We start from the raw sequence: 22,031 nt of genomic DNA on the forward strand, positions 1-22,031 counted from the left end.
TTTGAGCCCTTTTGCTGTGGGTTAGGCTCTCTCTGGTGTCAGGGCACCATCTCCGGCAGAGAGCGCCTCCCCTTGGTGTATATGAACCAAGCCACTCACCCTTCCGCTCTCCTGCCCCCTACGTAGAACAAGCCCATGTCAGGATAATGGAGCCTGTGTTCAAATCCGTGACTGCGTCAAGCCCTTTAGTGCGGGAGCCTTTTAAAGGTGGCTCAATAAAAGAAAAGAGAAACCCATGGCACATTTCCCTTGGTGCATTAGGTTAAACTGAAAGGGTTTAAGTGTGTAATTAACTTTCAAGCACGAGGCCCATAGTCTAAACAGATCAAAAAGCACAAGGCAGACTCCTGGGCAGCCATCCATATTCCTAGTGTCTGTGCAGGATTTAATTAGGCTCTGTCAATTGCACAGGGTCGCTTGTTCTTTCTTTTCTTCCTCCTCTCTTCTCCTCCTTCATTTCTCCCCCGCTTTCCTCCCACTATCTGTCCCATGCCATCTTTCCTGCTGCCCCCTAGTATATGGAACATCTCTTCCCTGCTAATGCCTGCCCTCCACTCTTTCCACCCCTCCTGCCAACCCCGGCCTGGGGTTAAGCTTTCCCCGCTCTCCCCGCCTGGGATGTCTCTGCGCTGGAACCCGCTGTCCCTCTCAGTTACTGCTGGGCTGGAGTCTCCTTGTAATGCCTATTGAGGGGGGAATGGATGGGCCGGTGCCCCAGACACTGACCTAGTGGGGTGGTCTCAGATGAGTCGCTTCACCTTGCTTTGTGCCTCAGTTTCCCCATCTGTAAGATGGGGTCGATAGTAGCTAAGAAGTTGTTTTTTTTCTAAGTTTTGCATTTCCTTCTCTGTTCCTGAAGGAAACCCAGGCAGCCGGGTGCACTGCTGAGTAAGGGGCTCACACTTGAGACTGACGTGACCTGGTGACCATGGGACTGATGTGAGGTGTCGGCTGGAAACTGGGCCACAGCTCACCAGACAGACAGTCAGTCCCTGCTGTGTCCACTGTGTGTCCTTCCAGCAGGTTCAGCGTACAGTGCATGGGCGGGCGTGTGTCTCGATTTAAACCGAAACCACAGTGACGCTGTAAAGCTAACGGTGCAAGTTGCCGGGTTTATTGACTCCAGATCAAACATACTCTGTACACCAGGAACTACTCATTTCTCTGGTCACTGCCAGATCTGCAAACTCTTGGGACCTTTAGCTGGCGTGGGCATTCTCAGTCGTGGCATGCGGTCTGGAGGCACAGGACTGGGGTCCCCCAGCACGGAAAAGGGTGGGATTGAGCGCGGCAACTGGCACATGGGGGACAAATCTGTGGATGGGTGTTCTTCAGCCTTTCCCCGACTGTGACCCCGTGCTGCAGCAGAAAAAAGGTTTTGGGTCTTCCCCTATCTCACCAGAAAGAAAGGGAACCCCCCAGGCCGGGTCATGCTTCCCCAGGGAAGCCATGCTGTTGATGTCCAGGGAGGAATAGAATCGGTTGCCTCTCCCCACTCTTAGTTGTCCTGACTCTGAGGGGTCAGGTCTATCCTTGAAGAAAGAGCCTTTTTTACCCAGTCACTTGAAATAGCCATCTGGGTGTCCCACCGGCCGGTAATGCAAAGCTGGGAACGTCTGGAATCTGGCTGAGTTGCCACCCGACTCCATACGCTGCCAGTCTTGCAGTAAGACTAGGCCCGGGCATGGAATGCTGCTGTGTTGGGCACGTGCTGGCTTGTTCTTACCCCTGGGGCGCCCTGGCACTCCTTGCTCTGCGGTTTCTAACTTCCCGAGTCTGTCTTTCTTTCTTTCCTTTCTTTCTTTCTTTCTTTCTTTCTTTCTTTCTTACATTAACCCCCCAGTTTAGTCCTGCCCCCCGAGCATTATCCGGAGAGTAACCTGTTGTTAACTGGGTGCACAGCCGCAGTGCCATGCCAAAGCACATGCTGGCCCTGCTGGGCTGACAACTTCGCATGCCAGCCTGCCCTGCTTACGTAGCGCGTTGCTGGCAAACTGTGCTGGCCACTCCCCAGAGACCATTGGACAGTACCGCTGGAATAACGACCTTGCAGAGCAAGCCTGGCTTTGAAAGAGGCAGGCAAGGAGGTGTGAGAGAGTTTGGAAGAGGTAAGGCACTGGCCTGGTATGTGGGAGTCGTGGCTTCCATTCCTGGCTCTGCTGCTGATTTCTTAGGCCCAGATCCTCGTGTATTTAGGGGCCTAACTTCTGTTGTAATCAATAGGAGTGAGGCGCCTAAATATCTTTGTGGATCTGGGCCTTAGTTTCTCCGTGCCTCAGTTTCCCAGCTGTGGAATGGAGATAAGGCTGCTTCTCTTCCTCCCAGCGGCGTGGTGCGGATGGGTTCAGTTCTGTGTGCCCAGGGAGGGGCCGGGCAGGTGCACAGGTAGCAATTTCTTCCGCTTGCCTGTGCCTGGGAGCGGCGCCGCTGTTTCTCTCATAGGGTTGAGGTTGCATGATGTCATTACAGCTGGGGCCCTTGCCAGCACCCTGCAATCTGGTGCTGCCTGAACGAGGCTATTAATAGAGCTTTTCCCCCTGCCCGTGCAACCCTTCCAGGCCAATGCACTGTCTGGGAAGGCAAGCTCAACTCAATGGGCAGAAACCTCCGTCTGAATTCTAGCAGCTCCAGTGGTTGAGCCCTGGCCAGCAGGGACTGGCATGGCCCTTGCCAGCCAGTGCACGGATCCCACCCCTGGAGCATGCTGCAAAATAAAGAGGCAACTCCGAGGTCGCCGTGACCTCCAGGAGTTGACCGGCCAACGCTCTGTGCAGCCTGGCTCTTGGTCAATGGATGCAGTGCGCGGCTCACAGTGTTAATTTCCAGGCCTCTGGCCAAGTGATCAGTCCATAGGATAGGCAAGAGTCTGTATGGTTGTACATTGCATACAAGTTAATTGGTGTGGCCTGCCGGGTTGCCTTGTGGTTCGAGCTGTGATGTGGGAGGTCTTGGTAGAGTTCCCGTGCAGGGCTCGCTCCAATGGGGTGGAGGGGAGGTAACGTGCATTTGGGGTTGCTCAACCACCAACCCAAATGTAACAAACCTCAGAGGAACTTGAGAGTCGCACCCTGGAACAGACTCATCATACAGCTCTGGGTGTCAGAATTGCCCGCTGCCTTTCTCGGCGTGTACGAGACATCCCTAAGTGCAGCAGAACCTCGTTTCACACTAGCGCTAAGGCTACGCATAAACCTTCTGCTAAACCAGGAGTCTGGATCATCCAGGCCTCCCTGTTACTGACCAGACAGCTCCTGGAGCTACTAAACTCCACACGGGGGGAGCTACTTTGGGGGCAGGCTTGCATGGGAAGCGGATGGCCTGTAGAGTTTACGAGCTCTGGCAGGATAACCCCATAACCAGCCGTTGGGCAATCAGGTGCTTTCGATCAATGGGAGCATGGCGAATCGGAGTTCTCCCATGGCGGTTTGTCAGGAGCTCCCAGCTGACTTCACCGTGGCAGGTGCTCCAGTGGGTGAATGTGGCTATCCTGCCGTATTGCCCACCTGCTCGCTAGGGGGGAGTGTTAGGCTGCTCTCAACAGCTGGGGATCTTGGATGTTCATCTGAACAACAGGATTCAACCAATCAGTGAATGTGGACCTGGCCTGTAAATCTCACGAGAGCAGCCTTGAGCCCATCTGCATGTGGCCTCTATTGAAAGCACACACAGACATGTGCTCATGCGCTCCCAGAACAGATGATGTTCTAGCAAAGCTCCTGTAGACGTCATGGGGATGTATAGTGAAGAAAGACTGCTGCCTGGGTCTTCTGGTCCTCTGGACTGGGTGAGATGCGCAAAATGGTCCTTAATGGCTGTAATTTGGAAGAGCAGGCCAGCATCTTCAACTCTGAAACCACTGGTGACTCCTCCAAACTGCCTGATACCTGCTCGGTCACGGTGTGGGGAAAGGAAACGATCGGTTCGTCTCTCAACTGGTGTTTTACCCAACTGCTTCCCCTTCTGGTCAGGGTGACCAGCATCCTCGCTTGCTTAAGTGCTGCAGAAGCAGAGCCGAGTGAGCGCAAGTCCAAGCATTTTGGATGGTGTGAGCACCCAGCATCTGAGGGTCTCAAAGCATTTTGTACATGAAATTGGCAGGGCTTCCTGCTTGCCCAGTACATAGATGGATATAACTATCCCCATTGTACAGATGGGTACTTTGAACTCTGCATGGCAGGGCTGGCAGCAGAACCCAGGAGTCCTGGCTGCTCTGGTCACGAATGACTGGTGAAGCAGCGATTGCTGATGCTTCAGACCCAGGCAGACTAAAAGCCTTGATTTTTGAAAGCTCTGCTTAGAGCTGAGGTTTTCAGCCTATGAACCTGACCCTGGGCATGGCAGGGAACTGGGGACTGGGCTAATTCTATTTGTCTTTCCGTGGCTGATGGAAGATGATGACTTCTAAATAGCGGCCATGAGATCTATAGCTGAGACATTGGAATTCATCTGTTTTAATCTTAATTTTTATGGTGCTATCAGTCTTGCAGTGGAAAGAGGCCTGGAGGCCACGCCTGCTCTAGCAATCCACAGGGCATGGAGCAGTCAATGCAGCTCCTCCTGGCCCCTCTGCCCTCGAATCAGCCTTGACCTGAGAGGAGCAGCTGCTGAGATTGGAGGGAAGGTGGGATATTAATCAAAACGTCACCTTGACATTCTTCATGGCAGAGCCACAGAAATGCAACCAGCTCTGGGGTGGATGGAGCAGCCAACTTTTGCACAGTCTGATTTGGGTGAGGAACTTTGGTCTGGTGCATAAGGGGAAAATCGTCGTCTTCTGTGCATAGTGCCACAGGACTTTAATGGTCATGCACCTGTAATATACCATGGGTGCATAATTATACACCCCCTCCAGGAGTGGGGATTGAACCTGGCACCTTTAATAACAAAAGCACAAGCCTTTTCTGCTTGAGTTAAAGGAGGGCTCCTTGAGCCGTGAGTAGCAGGCTGTAATAATGACTGGAACGAGCCATTAGGGGAGTTGTGATCACGTGCACTAGGCCAGTGCATTACAAAGAGAAGATAGGGGCTTAGGAAGTGGTCAGCAGGATTTAAAGGTTGCTGGATCATGCCAGATCTCCATTATGGTCTAGTAGCTTAGGTACTGGGCTGGGAATCAGGAGAGCTGGATTCTAATCCTGGCTCTTCCTCTCGTCTGCTGTATAACCTTGAGTGGATTTCAGTGCCTCGGTTTCCCTCTTTGTCCACTGCTGTCTGTTTACACTGTGAACCCTTTTCATAGAATATCAGGGTTGGAAGGGACTTCAGGAGGTCATCTAGTCCAAACCCCTGCTCAAAGCAGGACTAATCCCCAATTTTTGCCCCAGATCCCTAAATGGGCCCCCTCAAGGATTGAACTCACAATCCTGGGTTTAACAGGCCAATGCTCAAACCACTGAGCTATCTTCCCCCCACCCTCCCCCTTTGGGTAGCGACTGTCTCTTACTATATGTACGTACAGCGCTTAACACAATGGGGCCCTGATTTAATTTGTGGTGGCCTGTACTTGCTACTGTAGTACAAACAGTTGGGTTTTTTTAACCACTTTCCATTCCAGCAGCTGTGTAAGAGTTAATGGCCAAGCACCAAAGTGCAGCAGGCTGCTGTATCTCTCATGCTGTCTACCAGGGAAGCTGTTTTCAAGGCCGTGTGCATGTATGTACAAATTTGTTGGCAATACGGAGCATCCCACCCAGCCTAGCTTCATTTCAGCTATAGATCGGGGGAGAGGAAGAGAGAACAGGCCCACGCATAAGGAGCAATAACAATCAACCTGTCCAAGGAGGGGAGATTGATTGGCTCGGACAGCTGCGTATTAGCTGGCGAAATATCCATTCCACATAATTGCATTTTAAGCTTCCGCTGGTGACTAGCAAAAATTGTTTCATTATGGCAACATATTGGATGGAATGACAGGTTTTCACTGGCAATTTCTTGATCAGAGGTAAGCAGTTTCTAGGCGAGGATGTGAAAATGTTTCGATTTGGCTAATAGCAGCTTCTGTATCTTCAGAAGCAACTGGCAGAGGTGATGGTCCTCTTGGGGAGCCCAAACAAACAACCAAGCATCTTGGAGAGAGGAAAGAATGCTGCCTCACAGGAGGCAGGCAAAGCATGCAATCACTATTTTTGCAGTGGGGAAACTGAGGTACAGAAAGTCTTGGCGAAATTTCACAAGGAGTCTGTGGTAGAGTGGGGAACTGAATGTTGATTTTCTGCAGCACAGTCTGGTGCATTAATCACTAGGCCATTCTTTCTCCCTGCAAAGCTAGGAGGGAAAAGCCCTGTTAATTCACCTAATGTGCCAGGTGTGCGGGTGGCTTTTGAGATGATGACATGGGCTGAGACTCAGCAGACTCATTTCACAAAGGTCATCAAACAGCTGTAAGATGGTAACAAGCTTTGGCCTCCACTGCCCCAAGCTGGTGGGAAACTGGCACCCCAGAGGTGAGAGGCATGGCATCCTACTCGCCAACCAGCGCTGCTTGGGCTCTGCAGGGAGCTGTCATAAAACTTCCCCCCCTTTTGGGAAAACCAAGCACTGAGCCTGGGCTCTGACCCCACAGGCAGGGCGAGCGGCTGTTCTTTTCCAACGGCCCCTCCTCCAGTCTGGTCCTCTGCTTGTCGGGTGGTTCTGTGCTGGCTGCTGTTAATTTAAATTACCTTCCGTGCCCAGGTTTCCCTTTGCTAAGACAGGATGAAGGAGCCAAACTCCGCTGGGGATGCAGGGGGGTACAGCAAGGACCCTGCTGGCAGTGGGTTTCCTCTTCATACTTAATAGTTCTCTTTCTTTCATCTGCTTTTGGGGGGTTCCCCTCTTTTTTTTCTCATACTTTTTACTTCTCTCTTTTGCTTTTCAGGGTTGCCAGCATTGGCTCTTTTTATTGTGAGTCTTGATGGTTTTCCCAAAGCCCCAGCGCTTGGACTCATGTGATTTACAGCAACTTTCATTAAAAAAGAAAAAGTTGGTTTAGCCTGCATGGTTGCAGCGCAAAACTTTGAAAGCGTGGCCCAGAAAGGCTCAGGAACCAGAAGGCTTGGGGTCTTGTGGCTTAAAAATCATGAGGGTTTTTTTCTTCTTAATCGCTTGGTTTTCAGGGCCTGGCTCCTGAGCTTTGACTGCTTGATGTAGACACTGCGGCGTGCTGTCCCCACCGTTAACACTGCTCAGAGGAGCAGCTAGATTTAATCAGAGAATTCAGAGGAGGTTTGCGGCTTCCCCTAGCTGCAGCAGCTTCCTAGTCTGTCTTAGCAGTCAGAGCAGCCCCAGGGAAAAGCGGTTACCCCTAGGGAGTGGGAAGGTGGCATTGACCCATGGAAAGTGGAGTAGCCAGCATGGAATTTGCCCTCCCCATCACTGCAGCTTGGTGCGCTGGGAGACTCGAACTCCGATCCCGTACGGTGCTGGCCAAGGGTCTGAGCACGGGCTTCTGTCCAGAGTAAAAGAAAATAGCGAACAAACGCTCTGGAGTTGGGACAGGAGGAGGGAAAGGGCCTGGGGGCTTGGAAATGTGGAGCAGGCGGGGACACGTGTGTGTGTGTGTGTGTGTGTGTTTACAGCTGTTGCTGGTTAACAGCAATCCTGATATTAACAACTTCCCAGTAATAGAAACGTTTTTCTGGAAACCCATCCCACTGACTTCAACACTGCTTATTGACAACTTTTTCATGCCCTTTCCCTGGTTGAAGCCTCACAAACCTCCCTGTGGAGGTTTTAAGGATTCTAGTTAGCGTTGATTAGGCCTGCAGCCTCCCCGCCTAGCCACAGGCTTCCAGGACTCCAGGGAGAGGTACTGTGCACATCCCAGCGCTGTCTTCCCGGGCTGCAGCCCTGCAAGCCTGTCTTCCGCCTGTTGGCAACCTTCAGATGACATCAATTTTGCTAATGAGCAGAATCTACTGGCTATGTATTTTTCCTTTAAAACTGTACCAGCAAGCCAGGGGAGGGGAGGCCTGGGGAAGGTTCTAAGCAGAAGCTCTACATTGAAGCATGGCCATTAGCCTTAGGGATAATCCTGATATCCCAGAGCTCCTTGTTCAGTGTTAGAAGAAAGCGACATTCCCCATTGTCTCATAACGGGAAAATGAGGCAGCATCTAACATAGTGGTGCTGGAGGGACGGTGAACAAGGGCAGGCAATGGGAATCTGCCCTTCGAGATGGTGTCTGCCAGCGTCTGCCGTCTCTGTGTGGTGGAAGTGCCCTCGGGCGGGTGGTGGCCCAGGCATGCTGTGGTGCAGCGTCCCAGGGATACACAGAAAACTCATTAAGAGCTTCTCTCCAAAGTGCTGCCTTCCCAGAGCTGCTTACACGCAAATCCATCTGCTGGCAAGGCCCAGTGCGAGAGCTGTGTTCATTTTCTACCTTCGGTGCATTAACAAAACACACATGGGGTTAAAAGCAGAATGGGGCAGTGGGAGAAAGTGGCAGAACCTGCCCTTATCTGCATTTTATATTTTCATGCCCCTCCTGCCTGTTCTCTAGAACAAGCCCTGAAAGAGCGTAAATCCCAGATTGTTAAAATGTTCAGAGTGCGGTGGGCCAGATTCTGGTCTCAGCTACCCTGCAGAACCTGGCTCCCCAGGCATTGCCCTGTGCTAATTTACTGGCTGGGCTGCAAATGTGCCCCCTTTGTAAGGGCACTAAATAGGGAAACACGTAATGGGACAGGCAAGTGTGTGTTATCCCACCTGAAAACTCTTCTCCTCCTCCTCGTTATGCCCCAGCTGCTATTTCCTGCATAGCTTTGGCTGTAAAGTATTTCTTCACACAACACAGTCAACCTGTGGAACTCATTGCCAAAGGACACTGTGAAGGTCAAAAGTATAAGTGGGTTCAAAAAAGAATTAGATAAGTTCCTGGAGGATAGATCCATCCATGGCAGTTAGTCAAGATGGTCAGGGATGCAATCCCATGCTGTGGGCTTCCCTAAATCTCTGGCTGCTGGAAGCTGGGACTGGATGACAGGGGATGGATCACTCAATAAATTGCCCTGTTCTGTTCATTCCCTCTGAAGCATCTGGCACTGTGGGAAAGCAGGATACCGGGCTAGATGGAACATTGGTTTGGCCCAGTATGGCCGTTCTTATGTGACATCACCAGTTCCCACAGTATAACTTGGGTGCAAAGTCTTACAGATAATTTCCACTGAATGCATCCGATGAAGTGAGCTGTAGCTCACGAAAGCTTATGCTCAAATAAATTTGTTAGTCTCTGAGGTGCCACAAGTCCTCCTTTTCTTTTTTAGATAATTTCTTAGTTGCTCTCAAGCTGGTGCAGTAAAAGCTGGAAGATCTGAAAACTCTTGTAGCCTCTAGTACCTGGCTGGATGCAGGATACACCACAGTTAAGCTTGAAAACTGTTGCTGTGGTGAGAGGAGTGGGGAAGGTTGATTCTGACAAATAGTCAAAGAAATGGTTCTACCTGTCCACAGTCACGAGCATAAACTGCAAAGTGACTGTTAGATTTCACTGTTCTTTATTTCTTCCAATTGATGCTTAGACTGGAAGCTCCTTGGGGCAGGGATTGTCTTTTTGTTCTGTTTGTACAGCACCTAGGTATTTTTGTAATCTGATGGTTTTAAGCAAATCTCATAACTTGTGGGCTCCTGATTCATGCTTTTATTTTTAACACGTGGGGATGGCAATAATGTGTTCAGATGCAGGATTTTTGTAGGGAAGATGGAGGCATTGAGGCCTCCAATTCAATCTCCAAACACCGCCCACCCCAAATTTCCTTTAAGGATTCTAGTTAGCGTTGATTAACGGGCAAGTTCCTGTTCCAAGTAGTACTATAATCAGAATTGCCACTAGGGGGCACGCCAAACCCGGTGCACCTATTGCAGCCGCATTCCGTTACATGAAGTCGTGAGTTCCATCCTCCGGACTGCACCTGTGGCTGGCACCTTGGCTCTAGTTCTTGTAACAACCTGTTTTTAAATAAATGTTTTGATAAAAACTTGCGAGCATAACAAAGCTACCTGCTGCTGCTCACGCGGAGAAGGGCAGCTGGGCTGGCCGTGGAGTTCAGCTGTGGGAGGGCTGTGTTTGTATTTCAGTGGTTCTTCAAACGGCCTCTTTGTGCATCTCATGCTGATGTTCCTAACAGGCAAACCACATAAGGCTTGAGCCTCGATGGGGAATCACTCCAAAATGGGACGGCCTGGAACTGCCAGACTGGCCACTCGACCCACTGTCTTGTCTCTGACGGTGGCCAGCAGAAGATGTGTCAGAGGCAGGTGTAAGAAGAATGCTACCATAACAGCTGTGGGGTAATCTGCCCCCCCCCCCCATGGGTCGAATTGTGGTCGCTAGCAGAGATGGGTTTAAACCCTGAGCACAAGGTTTAATCCCTTCCAGAACTGGGATTAGTCCTGGTAACTCTGCATCTTCCTGGCCCTTCTCTGAACCCCTAGTGGGTGTAAAATGGGGCTGGAAACCTCAAAGAAAAGCCTGCACCTCCTCTCAGAGTATTTCCACTTCTAATCCCCTTGGGAATGCGTGTGTTTGGGGAACGGGATTTCAGTATTTTGTACCCTCACCAAGCTTCAGTCCGTGCTCAGCTCCAGGAATGAGGGGCGGCTGCCTCGCTCCAGCATGCTGATATTTTATCTGCTTCTCTCACGGCTCCTCCTCCCCCTTTCCTTTCTAAGCCAAACTGCACTAAGCGTGTCCGTCTCATTGGAGGCTGAGCTCGCTTTTGAGAGTGCGGGGAGGAACTCTGGGGGGTGAGCAGTGCACGCCCTGTCAACCCTTCCCTCTCCCTGTGGCCCTGGTCCCTCGTTCGTGGCTGTGCTCGCGTTTGTTCTTGTAAGCGAAGCAGGGCCTGCTTTGGCCTGGATGCGACGAGAGAACTGCCATGAAAACTCAGCTTGCTGTTGGTCACCCAGCAGGTGCCATTACTGCTCTGTATTACTCCTGGTAGGCAGGCTCTGTGGACCTGGAGGTGCTGGCTTTTGGGTGGGATGTGAAGCTGAGACCCTGGTGAGTGCTGAGACACCATGGTCCTGTAGGGGAAATCAAGGCCTGAGTTAGGTATCCTGATGTCATGCAATTCCCAATAAATCCCTCCTGGAAGTTTCCCTGGGCTATAGTCCCATCTTCACTTCCTGCCCTAAACTGGTGGGGACAATGTTGCTGTGGGTTGTTTAAGCAGCTGCCATGCTACACCCCTAAGGTGGCTGCATTGTAGTGGCAGGCGAAGCCATTCCTTGTATGTACTGCGTGGTATTTAGAAAGTGCTTTGGGGGGTCCTTTGGGATGACACATACCCAGGCATTTTAAGGAGACTAATCAATGTTGCACTCATGCATTTAAAAAAAGTGATTCTTTTATTATTCCTGTATTGGCTGGCACAAGGGGAGAGCCTGGTGTAGCTTCAAAGAACTGCCAGCTGGATTAATGTGCTGATGCGTGTGCTGCCTCACCCCTTTAGCCAGGCCCTTAAATCAGGTGGGAGGTGTGGACAGCAGCCTGCCCATGTGGCAGGCACCCACTCCAGCACACTGGGACCCACTTTCTGTTCATTTCTTGTATTAAATGAGCTGTGGGTGCAGGCAGGCACCCTGTCCATTTGTCAGCACTGAATATTGCTTTGCCTTTGGGTGGGTGCAGATCCAGCAGCAGTGGGTGGGACACAGCCTTTCGGTGGCCTTGGGGAGACCTGTGTGCAACACAACTGTGTCTGCTCTGGGTCCATGCAGCCCTCCTTGCTCCCTGCGGTGGGAGGAGCCTGACTGCAGGGGAATTTGTGTCTAACAGGAGTGTGATCCTGCAGTTCAGGGCCCCTTGCTGCATAGGGGGCAGGGAGCACTCCTCTTCCTGGCAAGGCAATCCAGTGTGGTTTTCCTTATTATACTGACTTGCCCCGGGTCGCCCAACAGGCCAGAGCCTGGACTAGAATCCAGATCTCCTGACTCGTAGCCCAGTGTCCTAGCCATTAGGCCACATTGCCTTCCCTAGTCCTGTGAGGGAAGATTTTCTTTATCTTAAGTCAGCTGAGACCAGGTTTAACTCAACTGCAGATAGCCGCTCTTACCCCACAAAGCCTTTTGTATTGGCTTATCTATATTGGTTTAGACATGGATGTAAATGAATTATGCCATTAGTATTAGCAGGAGTGTTGTAAGCAAGACATGAGAAGTAAATCTCCTGCTCAACTCTGCGCTGATTAGGCCTCAGCTGGAGTATTGAGTCCAGTTCTGGGCACCACATGTCAGGAAGGATGCGGACAAATTGGAGAAAGTCCAGAGAAGAGCAACCAAAACATGACCTCTGAGGGAAGAGGGGAAAAAACTGGGTTTGTTTAGTCTGGAGAAGAGAAGACTGAGAGGGGACACGATAACAGTTTTCAAGTACATAAAAGGTTGTTACAAGGAGGTAGAAGAATTGTTCTTGTTAACCTCTGAGGATAGGCCAAGAAGCAATGGGCTTAAATTGCAGCAAGGGAGGTTTAGGTTGGACATTAGGAAAAACTTCCTGTCAGGGTGGGTAACCACTGGAATAAATTGCCTAGGGGAGGTGGTGGAATCTCCATCATTGGAGATTTTTAAGAGCAGGTTAGACAAACACCTGTCAGGGATAGTCTAGATAATACTTAGTTCTGCCATAAGTGCAGGGGACTGGTCTAGTTGACCTCTCGAGGTCCCTTCCAGTTCTAAGATTCTCTGCCAGTAGCACTGAGGTTAGGTACACAGAGTGGAAAGCCGCCCCTCCCCCAGGAGTTACCAATCTAACTAGAGAGAGGCTGGGAGAGGAAACTGAGGTACAGAGAGGGGACGGGACTTGCCCAAGTTGGATAGTGGCAGAGCTGAGAGTAGCCCCAGATCTCCCAAGTCCTAGTCTGGGGCCCTGCTCACTGGACCAAGCCGCCTCTGTGGTGGAGCGTCTAGTTAGCCGGTGGGATGGGAACTTTGGCTGAGCCTTGTGGTGGCCTTTCGCAAAGGCTGGCTCAGGGTGGATCGACGCGAGTTGTTCTCTGTGGTGGAGTTGGAGGAATAGCTCAGGGCCCTGGGCATACCCAGGCTGGTTTTGGAGCTGCTGCAGCCAACCGCTGCTGAGTATCCAGCCACCCACCACGGCACACAGAGAGGTGGAGTTCACCTGGGTGCAGAGGTATGTGTCGGTGGTCAGAGCTACCTTTGTGTAGGGGAGACTGCGCCTCAGGGAGTTGGGGTGTCGGTGCATGAGGGGGTGCATCTGTGTGTGTTGGGGGATAGTGTGTGAGTGAGTATTGAGGGGCCAGTGTACATGCATGTGAGGTGTGGGGCTCATGGGTGCCTGTTTGAGGGGAGTGCCCTTGTCTGTGAGTGCCAGGGGCAAGCTGCGTGGGCGCTGGGGTGCTGGCACGTGGTGGGATGAGCATGCTATGCCAGTGTGTGGGAAGAGCAGCATGTGTGTGCACACACAAAGCGCGCACACAGCAGCCAGCACCCATCAATAGGCTGTTGGCTGGAAGGGGCTGCTCCCTGTCTGCATGTGGGGGCAGGCCGGGCCTGTGGTTGTGAACCCACTGCTCCCTGCTTAAGGAGTAGGGAAATCCACTCCAGGGGCATTAGTGGTGCCAAGCCCCGTGCTCTGGCCCGCATGTCCCACAGGCTGTAGAGCCATCCTGGTACTTGCCTGGGTAGCAATTTCCATGCTAGGCCCTTGTGAAGCTGCTAATTGCCTGAGCACAGATTCCTGAGCCCTGGTGAGAACTGGCTGATGTAATTTGTGGAAAAATAGGAAAAAGCGAATGAAATAATAAAAAGGGCTGGGCAGAGCCTGAGCACCAGCCTGTTTATGGGGTATTTGCCTTTGTTCTTTGTGCTTGCTCAGGGGTTTCTTAATGGGCTGCTCTGCTCAGCCCAGGGGGCCAGTATTAATTATTACCGAAGCCTTAGCCTGCGTGTAATCTGTGGCTTTAATGGAACAATAGGTCAGTGTTTAACAAGCCAAGCTGTACCAGTTACATGCTGTACAAAATCAAATCCCCAGCTCCTTTTTTGGTTTGGCTGGTGCACAGATGACTGAACATAAAAGCATCCCGGGTCCCGGCCATGGGGGAAGTATTCATAGGATGAGACATCAGAGCGCCATCCTTCTGCAGGCTGGAGGGGGGCGGGAGGCTAGGGACTGCGCTCGGCTATATCAGATGGAATCACAAAGCTGGTTTACCTTGCGTATGCGCTGGTGTTTCTGGGCATTTTCTAACCAGGCTTGCTGGCATTAGCTATGCTCAATCAAGTGCCTTTCCCCGCTCTGCAGTCGAGGGAGCCAGTGGGGTGCAGTGTTCAGTGTTCAGCAGCAGGACACCTGGTTTCTAGCCTGACTTTTCTGCTTTGTTTTGCTCTCTGTAAAGCCCTTTCGAGAAGTTTGGGACCCCTCCCCCCCATTTTGCCTTCTGCCAACGTTACCCTTTTGGCAAACCCTATTCCTTCCTTCTGCCCCATTCGCACTATGCACGGAGCTGTACGTCATTCCATTGAGATAAGATTCTGACCATTGTTGTCTTTCACTTTAAAATGCTGGGGGCCAGCGGCTGTGAGTGACAGCTGGCCTTGCAGCGATAGGGATGTGGGCGGGTAGCTGAGGTATTTGCACTTGAGACTGGCTCTGATCACCCTACCCCTGAACTTTGGAGTGGGGTGATAATCCAGATCCACATTTTGTGGCTGTCCCCTATGTCTATAATACCCAACCAAATCGCTCCCAGATAATCTCAGCATCCTGGAACTCTGCTGCGGGTGTGGACCCAAACCTGCTCTGGATCCAGACGTGATCGGTGCTGTCTCTACATTCCTCCCCGTGTGTGAACTGCAGTGATCATACAGCTGGGCGATGCAGAACGTGGGTCCAAGAGGTGTCTTTGTTCCCAAAGCTGGCAGGGGTTCACCAGGCACGCAACCTGCCTTCCCTTCCAGCCTCACAGGCGGGATAACGAGGCTCTTCGTTATTTTCTAAGGCTGGTTGATTAGACATGAAACATAACCAATCAGCAAGGGGATCATGACCCCGGCTGCCCCCGGAGACTGCCATTCCCATGTCTGTGTTTCATCCTTGCTGTATTTGGTACTAAACGTCTCATTCCGTGTCTGTTGCTTTCTGGTCACCCGGTTGCTGTTTTATGCTGCATTTAAAACAGACTCCTCATAACCATCGCTTTATTCCCCTCTGAACTGCACGTGTCTGGGATAGAACAGCTTAAATATCATCCCCGAAAAGCACTGGCAGCTCCCTGGGGACAAACAGCAATGCAAGGCTCTGAGTTTAGCTGCATCATCCTTGTTGGTGCTTCCTTGCAGGCAAGAGGGATGGGGCCCCATCGCAGCTGATGAGGACTGGGTCTGAATGTGTGTTGAGGACTGAAGGGTAGGCCAAGCCAGGTGCCGATCACCTGTGTTAGTTCTGGTGTAATGCTTTACCCTAACGTGGCCTGGGCTGCCTCGCCTCGCCACATGGGGTCCCCCGATGGTCTGCATTAGAATAAGCCCCCATAGGAGGAGTAGCTGCCTACATCCTGCGTGTGTGCATATCCTGTATTTCCTGCCCCTCCTCTCCTGCTGGAGGATCGCTGCTCGGGAGGATGCTGGAGGGCTGGAGCAGCATCCATCCTGATTGATCCCTGCCTGGGTGTGAACAGGAGAGCTGACCTTACCCCTGAGGCCTTGCCCAGCTCTGTGCCCCCTCCCTCCCTGGCCCTGTAGTTCCGGTGCTACCGGGACAAGAAGTAACCTGGCTATCTCCGTTTAAAAATCCACCTTTCTGCACGGTGGCTCATTTCAGGGCCTGTAGGAGGGCAAGGCAGGCTCAGTGCCACCAATGCAAAGCTTAAATGATCCAGGTTTTCCAGCTGCTGCCTTCTGAATAATCTTCTCAGTGCCCCTGTCACCCCCAGGTCCCCTTCAGACGCGGGACTGGGCCGGGGAACGATGGGCATTATTCTGGGCTTGCTTGTGGGGAGCTTAAAGGGGAGAAGGTGGCTTTAGAAAGAGGGGAGGCCTCTGTCCGCTGGGGGTGTGTGTGTGTGTGTGTTGTGTTGGGATCCGTGTGTGTGTGTAGGTCTGTGTCTGCTGGGGGGGTGGTGGTGTGTGCGCGCGCGCATGTTGGGATCTGTGTGTAGTGTTAGCTGCAAGCATGCCCTGTGAAGTCCGGGGGAGTGGAGATTTGCACGTCAGCCTGCTGTTATGTCTAGGGTTAGAAGTCAAGTCCTGTTAGGGTGAGGAAGTGTGAGTTCTCCTACCATAGCCCTGCCCTGGGGGTCTGCCTGCCTCATGCCATCTGTGAGGGGGGCTGGCAGGTAGTTTCAGCTAGGCATGAAGGTTTTTTCCTTTCTCTCACCTGGGCCCATTGGCACTTTTGCTGCTGTCCCATTGCGGCCAAGCTTGCTGCATTTCCCATGGCACTGACTCTCTCTCCCTCTCTCTCCCTCTCCCCACGGCAGCCGGCTGCACCTTCGAGGAAGACTTGGATTTAAACCAGTGTGAGTACAGTCAACGGGAGGACGATGACTTTCAGTGGGAGCTAATCCGGAGCTATGTTATGCCTCACCTGACCTCTGACCTTCCTCATGGTGAGTCATCTTCTCCCATCCCCCAGATCTCCCATTAACACCTCCCAGTCTGAGCCCCTCTGAGCTTTCCGCAGGTCAGACCTATGGGATCCCCTCCTGCCCAAACACAGAGCAGGCCACCTCCTCCCCACTGGCTCCCGCACTTGCTAGGAGCAGATCCGCAGTACGGAGTCTGTCGAGGCAGCAGCCCGTCTATTCTCAGAGTTGTTGCAGCTTGTTACAGAGGAGACACCCATGCTGTGCTCTCTCTGGAAGACGGTAGTTTGGTTCTTTCTTATGTGCAGTTTTCTTGATGCCATTTTAGCATGAAATTATACTTTGTGTGTGTGTGTGTGTGTGTGTGAGAGACCAATGCTTAGCTGAAACACTACAAGAGAGAAAGATACAGGTGCTAAGTGACATAAGTTTAGCTGTGCTTTGATCATTGAAGATCTTGCAAGCAGTATTTTTTTCCCCTTGTTGTCTTAGATAAAAGACCCTGTCCAGTAACTCCTGCTCATGCTGTGTGCACAAGGGCACATGCATGTGTGTGGTGGGGAGGGAGAATGGGCCAAGTGCAGTGTCTTGGAGTAACAAAGCTGCAGTATTGCTCTTCCTATCTTTGGATCAGGTCGGGGTTGTGGCCAGCAGGTGTGCAGGCGAGCGCTGCTGGGTGACGTTTGCGCTGTGTTCCCTTCTTGAGTCCCCCGTGAGCTACATGTGATTCCCCCAAATGAATTGACTGGCAAATTCCTGCCTGTAAGTTCTTGGCCTGTGGCTCATGCAATAGCTGCAAAGGTTCAGTCCCTGCACCCGAGGTTGTATTGTTGGCTTTACCCTGCACGGCCTGGAAGGCGTTGCACAAGGCGAGTGTGACACAGAGTCAGGCTGATGGGCTCAGCAGTGACAGGGACTGTCCTCTTGGCTTTTCGGGGTTCTGCGGCACCTGCTGTTTTCGCCTGCGGTTAGCAGCGCCTGACAGGCTGTGAGTCTGTCCCTGGTGTCAGACGTGTGCTGAGTTCTCAGTCTCACAGATACATGTGATGCCCTGCACTGCGAGGATGAGCCCTGCTCGTCCCAGGAGCCTCAGCCTGCTAGAGGAGGTGTGCTGGCCTGGCCCTGGGGTCAGGGATAGGAATTTCCCATGTGATTGAGTGGGATGGCCATCAGCTGAGCCTGCTGTAGCGTGTCCCATGGGGCATCCGAGATGGGGGCGCTGGCACAATCCAGCCTGGCTGTGGGAAGTCCTGGCTTTGTGAGTGATGTCGGCCTCTAGTGGCTGGGCTCACAGACAGGATAAGGGACCTACAGCCAGTGTTAGCTGGAGTGACTCTCTAGGGGTCAAGGGCTTGGAGCCGAAGGTCTGGGGTTCTAGCCCGGCTCCCCATGTGTGTCTGAATTGTACAGGAGCCATGTGTATTGCCCGCTGCACGTGGATCCACCCCACAGGGCTGTACTGCCTGCAGTCACCGGTACCATGCAAAATGGAGGCTTGTCTGTGGTTTCCAGTTTCCAGGCTGGGGTGATGGTGGCAGGATGCCCCCTGCTAGCCAAGGCCTGATGCTGACCCCACCTCCCCCACCCGAAGGAGACCCCTCGCAGCTGTCAGACGGGGGTGGGAGCACCTTGTGCCCTATTCTGCATCTCCACAGCGTCCCCCTGTTCAGCCCAAGTCTCCTTTTCCTCAGCCATGCTGTGATTCCAAGACCAGTGCTTGCTGGACGCTGCGCTCCCCATCTACTAGGGAGCCAGAGCCTCTGCAGCTAGGACCCCGTCTCGCCAAACATGAACCATTGCTAGTTTCCAAAAGGAACGTTTTCTTTTTCAAAAAGTTATTTGCGTTGCCTTTATTCCAGCGAGGGGATCTTGGCGGTTTTTAAAGGAGCAGCCTGCACTCCGATGGGAGGGGGGTGCGTGCTCACAGTGTTACTGGCTCTTGTCATTTTATCGCGATTCTCACAGTATTTGGTCGTCAGGCCCCAGCTTCCGGAGCCAGGTGAATGTGGGAGGAGCCCACCTTTCAGTGAAGAGAAAATGCACATTGCTAGCCCTCGTGGCTGTGGAGAAAGCATTGAAACCAGGAAGTGCGTGTGACCTACCGGCTTTGAAACCGGGAAGGAATATACCAAGAAACCAAAGTGTATTGTTTTTAAAATGCATGATTTCCAAGCCAGTGTCGTGATTTTCCTGGGGCCTGTCTCATGGTGGTTGAACTCCTGGAGATGACTAGGATGTGTTTTGTGGATTTCTGTCAAGGGGTGCATCTCAATAGCAAGGATGGCCTTGTGGTGAATGCAGCGGGCTGGGACTCAGGAGATTTTAGTTCAGTTCCTAGCCCAGACTCTGTGTGACCTCAAGCAAGTTACCCAGCCCTCCCCCATCACCTCCCTGTCTCAGTTCCCCATCTATAACAAAAGGCTTAGTGATACTGATCCACCAGGGGGAGTGGTTTGAGGCTGAATTCACAAATGTTTTTGAGCTGCCCAGATGCTATGGTGATGGGTGATAGACACAGTGCTCCTCACTGCAGTATCTGAACAGCCTGCAGTTATAGTCCCTGATGCTCCAGCTTCCTTCTGCTCAGCCCAGAGCATGGAGATTGGGTCTGGCACCAGAGTCTGGGAGAAGATAGAGAGAAGCTGGTTTATAGCTCAGTAGTAAAAATGATTTTTATTAGGGTATTAACTGCTTTATAGAAAGCTCTTTACTGCTCCATCAGACTGACACGGGCTGTTTATCTTGCCAGCTTGGTCATACTGGTGCTTTATTTTGTTTTCCATTTATTTCCCCCCTTCCCTAAACTCTCCCCTCCTTTCATCTGCTCCTCCTGTTCCCTTCCTGCTCTCCCAGATTGCTCTCCGGAGCAGACACAATCTAGGCAGCCACTGCAGACTTCATGCTGATCTGGAGAGGGACACCTGGAGGGGATCGGTCTTTGTGGCCTGCTCCCTCTACTTGTGTGTGGGGAAGGGTGGGGGTGTGCATGGGTCAGTGGGTGTGCTGTACCTTTAAATAAATAACCATTAAAACAAAGCCACCTGAAAATGAGACAGAGGACGGAATGGGAGAGAAACGTGGTGGGAAAGAAAGACCAAGAGACAAGAGGGAGAAAAGAAAAGAAGAACGAATGGGAAGACGGAAAGTGAAGAGGGACAGTAAAAGACCAGAATGAAGTAGGAGAAGGGAAGCGAACGCCCCCGGAAGAGTCATGAGGATGGTGGAGAATCAGAGTCCGGTGCCCTTGGATTCTGGTAGCTGTACGGATAATGTTCTCCATTAGCTGTGGGAGACGAGGCCACTGACACAGGGTAGAGAATTTGAGGGCAGGAAGTGGGCCAGGGCTGCCACCTGCAGGATGATAAATCACATCATGTGAAGCATGTAATGGCTTTTCTTCTGGGACAGCTGGTGCGGGTGGGTTCTGCGTGCATCTGCAGTGTCTGCTGTCTGTCTCCTCCCCTCCTCTGAGCTCAGGTACCAACAGGATGAGCCGGTGCCTTTTGAGTACGGAACATGTTCATCCCAGCTCCCTTTCTCCTCCCTCCCACCGGCCTTCTCCAGTTAAAGAAGTATGGGCTGGATGAATGGGCTATAAGGTGGATAGAAAGCTGGCTAGATTGTCGGGCTCAACGGGTAGTGATCAATGGCTCCATGGCTAGATGGCAGCCGGTATCAAGTGGAGTGCCCCAAGGGTTGGTCCTGGGGCCGGTTTTGTTCAATATCTTCATAAATGATCTGGAGGATGGTGTGGATTGCACCCTCAGCAAGTTTGCAGATGACACTAAACTGGGAGGAGAGGTAGATACGCTGGAGGGTAGGGATGGGATACAGAGGGCCCTAGACAAATTGGAGGATTGGGCCAAAAGAAATCTGAGGTTCAACAAGGACAAGTGCAGAGTCCTGCACTTAGGATGGAAGAATCCCATGCAACGCTACAGACTAGGGACTGAATGGCTCGGCAGCAGTTCTGCAGAAAAGGACCTAGGGGTTACAGTGGACGAGAAGCTGGATATGAGTCAACAGTGTGCCCTTGTTGCCAAGAAGGCCAATGACATTTTGGGATGTATAAGTAGGGGCATAGCCAGCAGATCAAGGGACGTGATCATTCCCCTCTATTCGATATTGGTGAGGCCTCATCTGGAGTACTGTGTCCCGTTTTGGGCCCCACACTACAAGAAGGATGTGGAGAAATTGGAGAGAGAGTCCAGCGAAGGGCAACAAAAATGATTAGGGGTCTAGAGCACATGACTTATGAGGAGAGGCTGAGGGAACTGGGATTGTTTAGTCTGCAGAAGAGAAGAATGAGGGGGGATTTGGTAGCTGCTTTCAACTACCTGAGAGGTGGTTCCAAAGTGGATGGATCTAGACTATTCTCAGTGATAGCAGATGAAAGGACAAGGAGTAATGGTCTCAAGTTGCAGTGGGGGAGGTTTAGGTTGGATATTAGGAAAAACTTTTTCACTAGGAGGGTGGTGAAACACTGGAATGCGTTACCTAGGGAGGTGTTAGTCTATATCCGCAAAAAGAAAAGGAGGACTTGTGGCAGCTTAGAGACTAACAAATTTATTTGAGCATAAGCTTTCGTGAGCTACAGCTCACTTCATCGGATGCATCCACTGAATGCATCCCATGAAGTGAGCTGTAGCTCACGAAAGCTTATGCTCAAATAAATTTGTTAGTCTCAAAGGTGCCACAAGTTCTCCCTTTCTTTTTGCAGAAGTTATTAAGTTTGCCGCCTGCAAAGGGACACAGAACCCCCATCAGCCTGCTAGGTTAGCTGCCGACCCACACTTTGCTAGAACAGCACTGAGATGGTTTTGTAATAAAACAAGAATAAGTTTATCAACAATGACCACAGGTTCAAGTGATTTCAAGTGAGGGTGAAAGAGACAGACAGGGTTACAGACACAACACGCTTTCTAGTGACTAAAACTTAACTTCAGCAAGCTACAATCATTGTCTCAGCAGGTTTCTCACCTATATTCAGTTCTCAGTTCCCCCTGGGCTAAAGGATCCACCTTTCTCAGGTGTCAAGAGCTCTGGCTTCTTGTGTCCCTCAGGTGATGGATGCCCAAATCGCTTTCTGTTTCTGCTTCTATTTCCCAAAGGCCATTTCTCTGTTCCAAGAGCCAGGAAGCCTTCCTGGGGTACGGCCTCGAGCCCCTGATGTGATCATTAAGTGGTCACCACTTGCCAGTTTGATGGCTTGTTTCCCTTACATGTAAATGTACTTTCATTGTGTCTGGCCTCCCCTTGCTCAATTTACATTGGAGACAAGTCAAGCAGGTGCAACAACATTCCTCTGTTTAGGGCGGTCTGGGCTAATGCACTGCTTGCCAAACACAAACACACTTCCGGCACACATCTATAACTTTATACACCACCCGTACATGCCCCACACAACAATATTAATGACCAGTGTGTTACCAGTCTGCACATGACCCCTTTTAGACACAGATTATGACAACAGTGTGTTGGGGCAATGAGCATGTCAGACCTGATGTG

General features: G+C 51.6%; 1 protein-coding gene across 11 annotated transcripts in view; it reads left to right on the forward strand.

Moving 5' to 3' along the window:
- The window catches only part of PTPRU (protein tyrosine phosphatase receptor type U), a 298,799-nt gene that overhangs the window by 75,191 nt on the left and 201,577 nt on the right, over nucleotides 1-22,031 (forward strand). For all 11 annotated transcript variants that reach the window (XM_043532241.1, XM_043532242.1, XM_043532243.1 and 8 more), the window contains exon 2: nucleotides 16,419-16,547. In XM_043532241.1, coding sequence (XP_043388176.1) covers nucleotides 16,419-16,547 — 129 coding nt within the window. The remainder of the gene's footprint in view (nucleotides 1-16,418; nucleotides 16,548-22,031) is intronic.

The sequence above is a fragment of the Chelonia mydas genome, chromosome 19, assembly GCF_015237465.2.
Source record: "Chelonia mydas isolate rCheMyd1 chromosome 19, rCheMyd1.pri.v2, whole genome shotgun sequence".
NCBI lineage: Eukaryota > Metazoa > Chordata > Testudines > Cheloniidae > Chelonia > Chelonia mydas.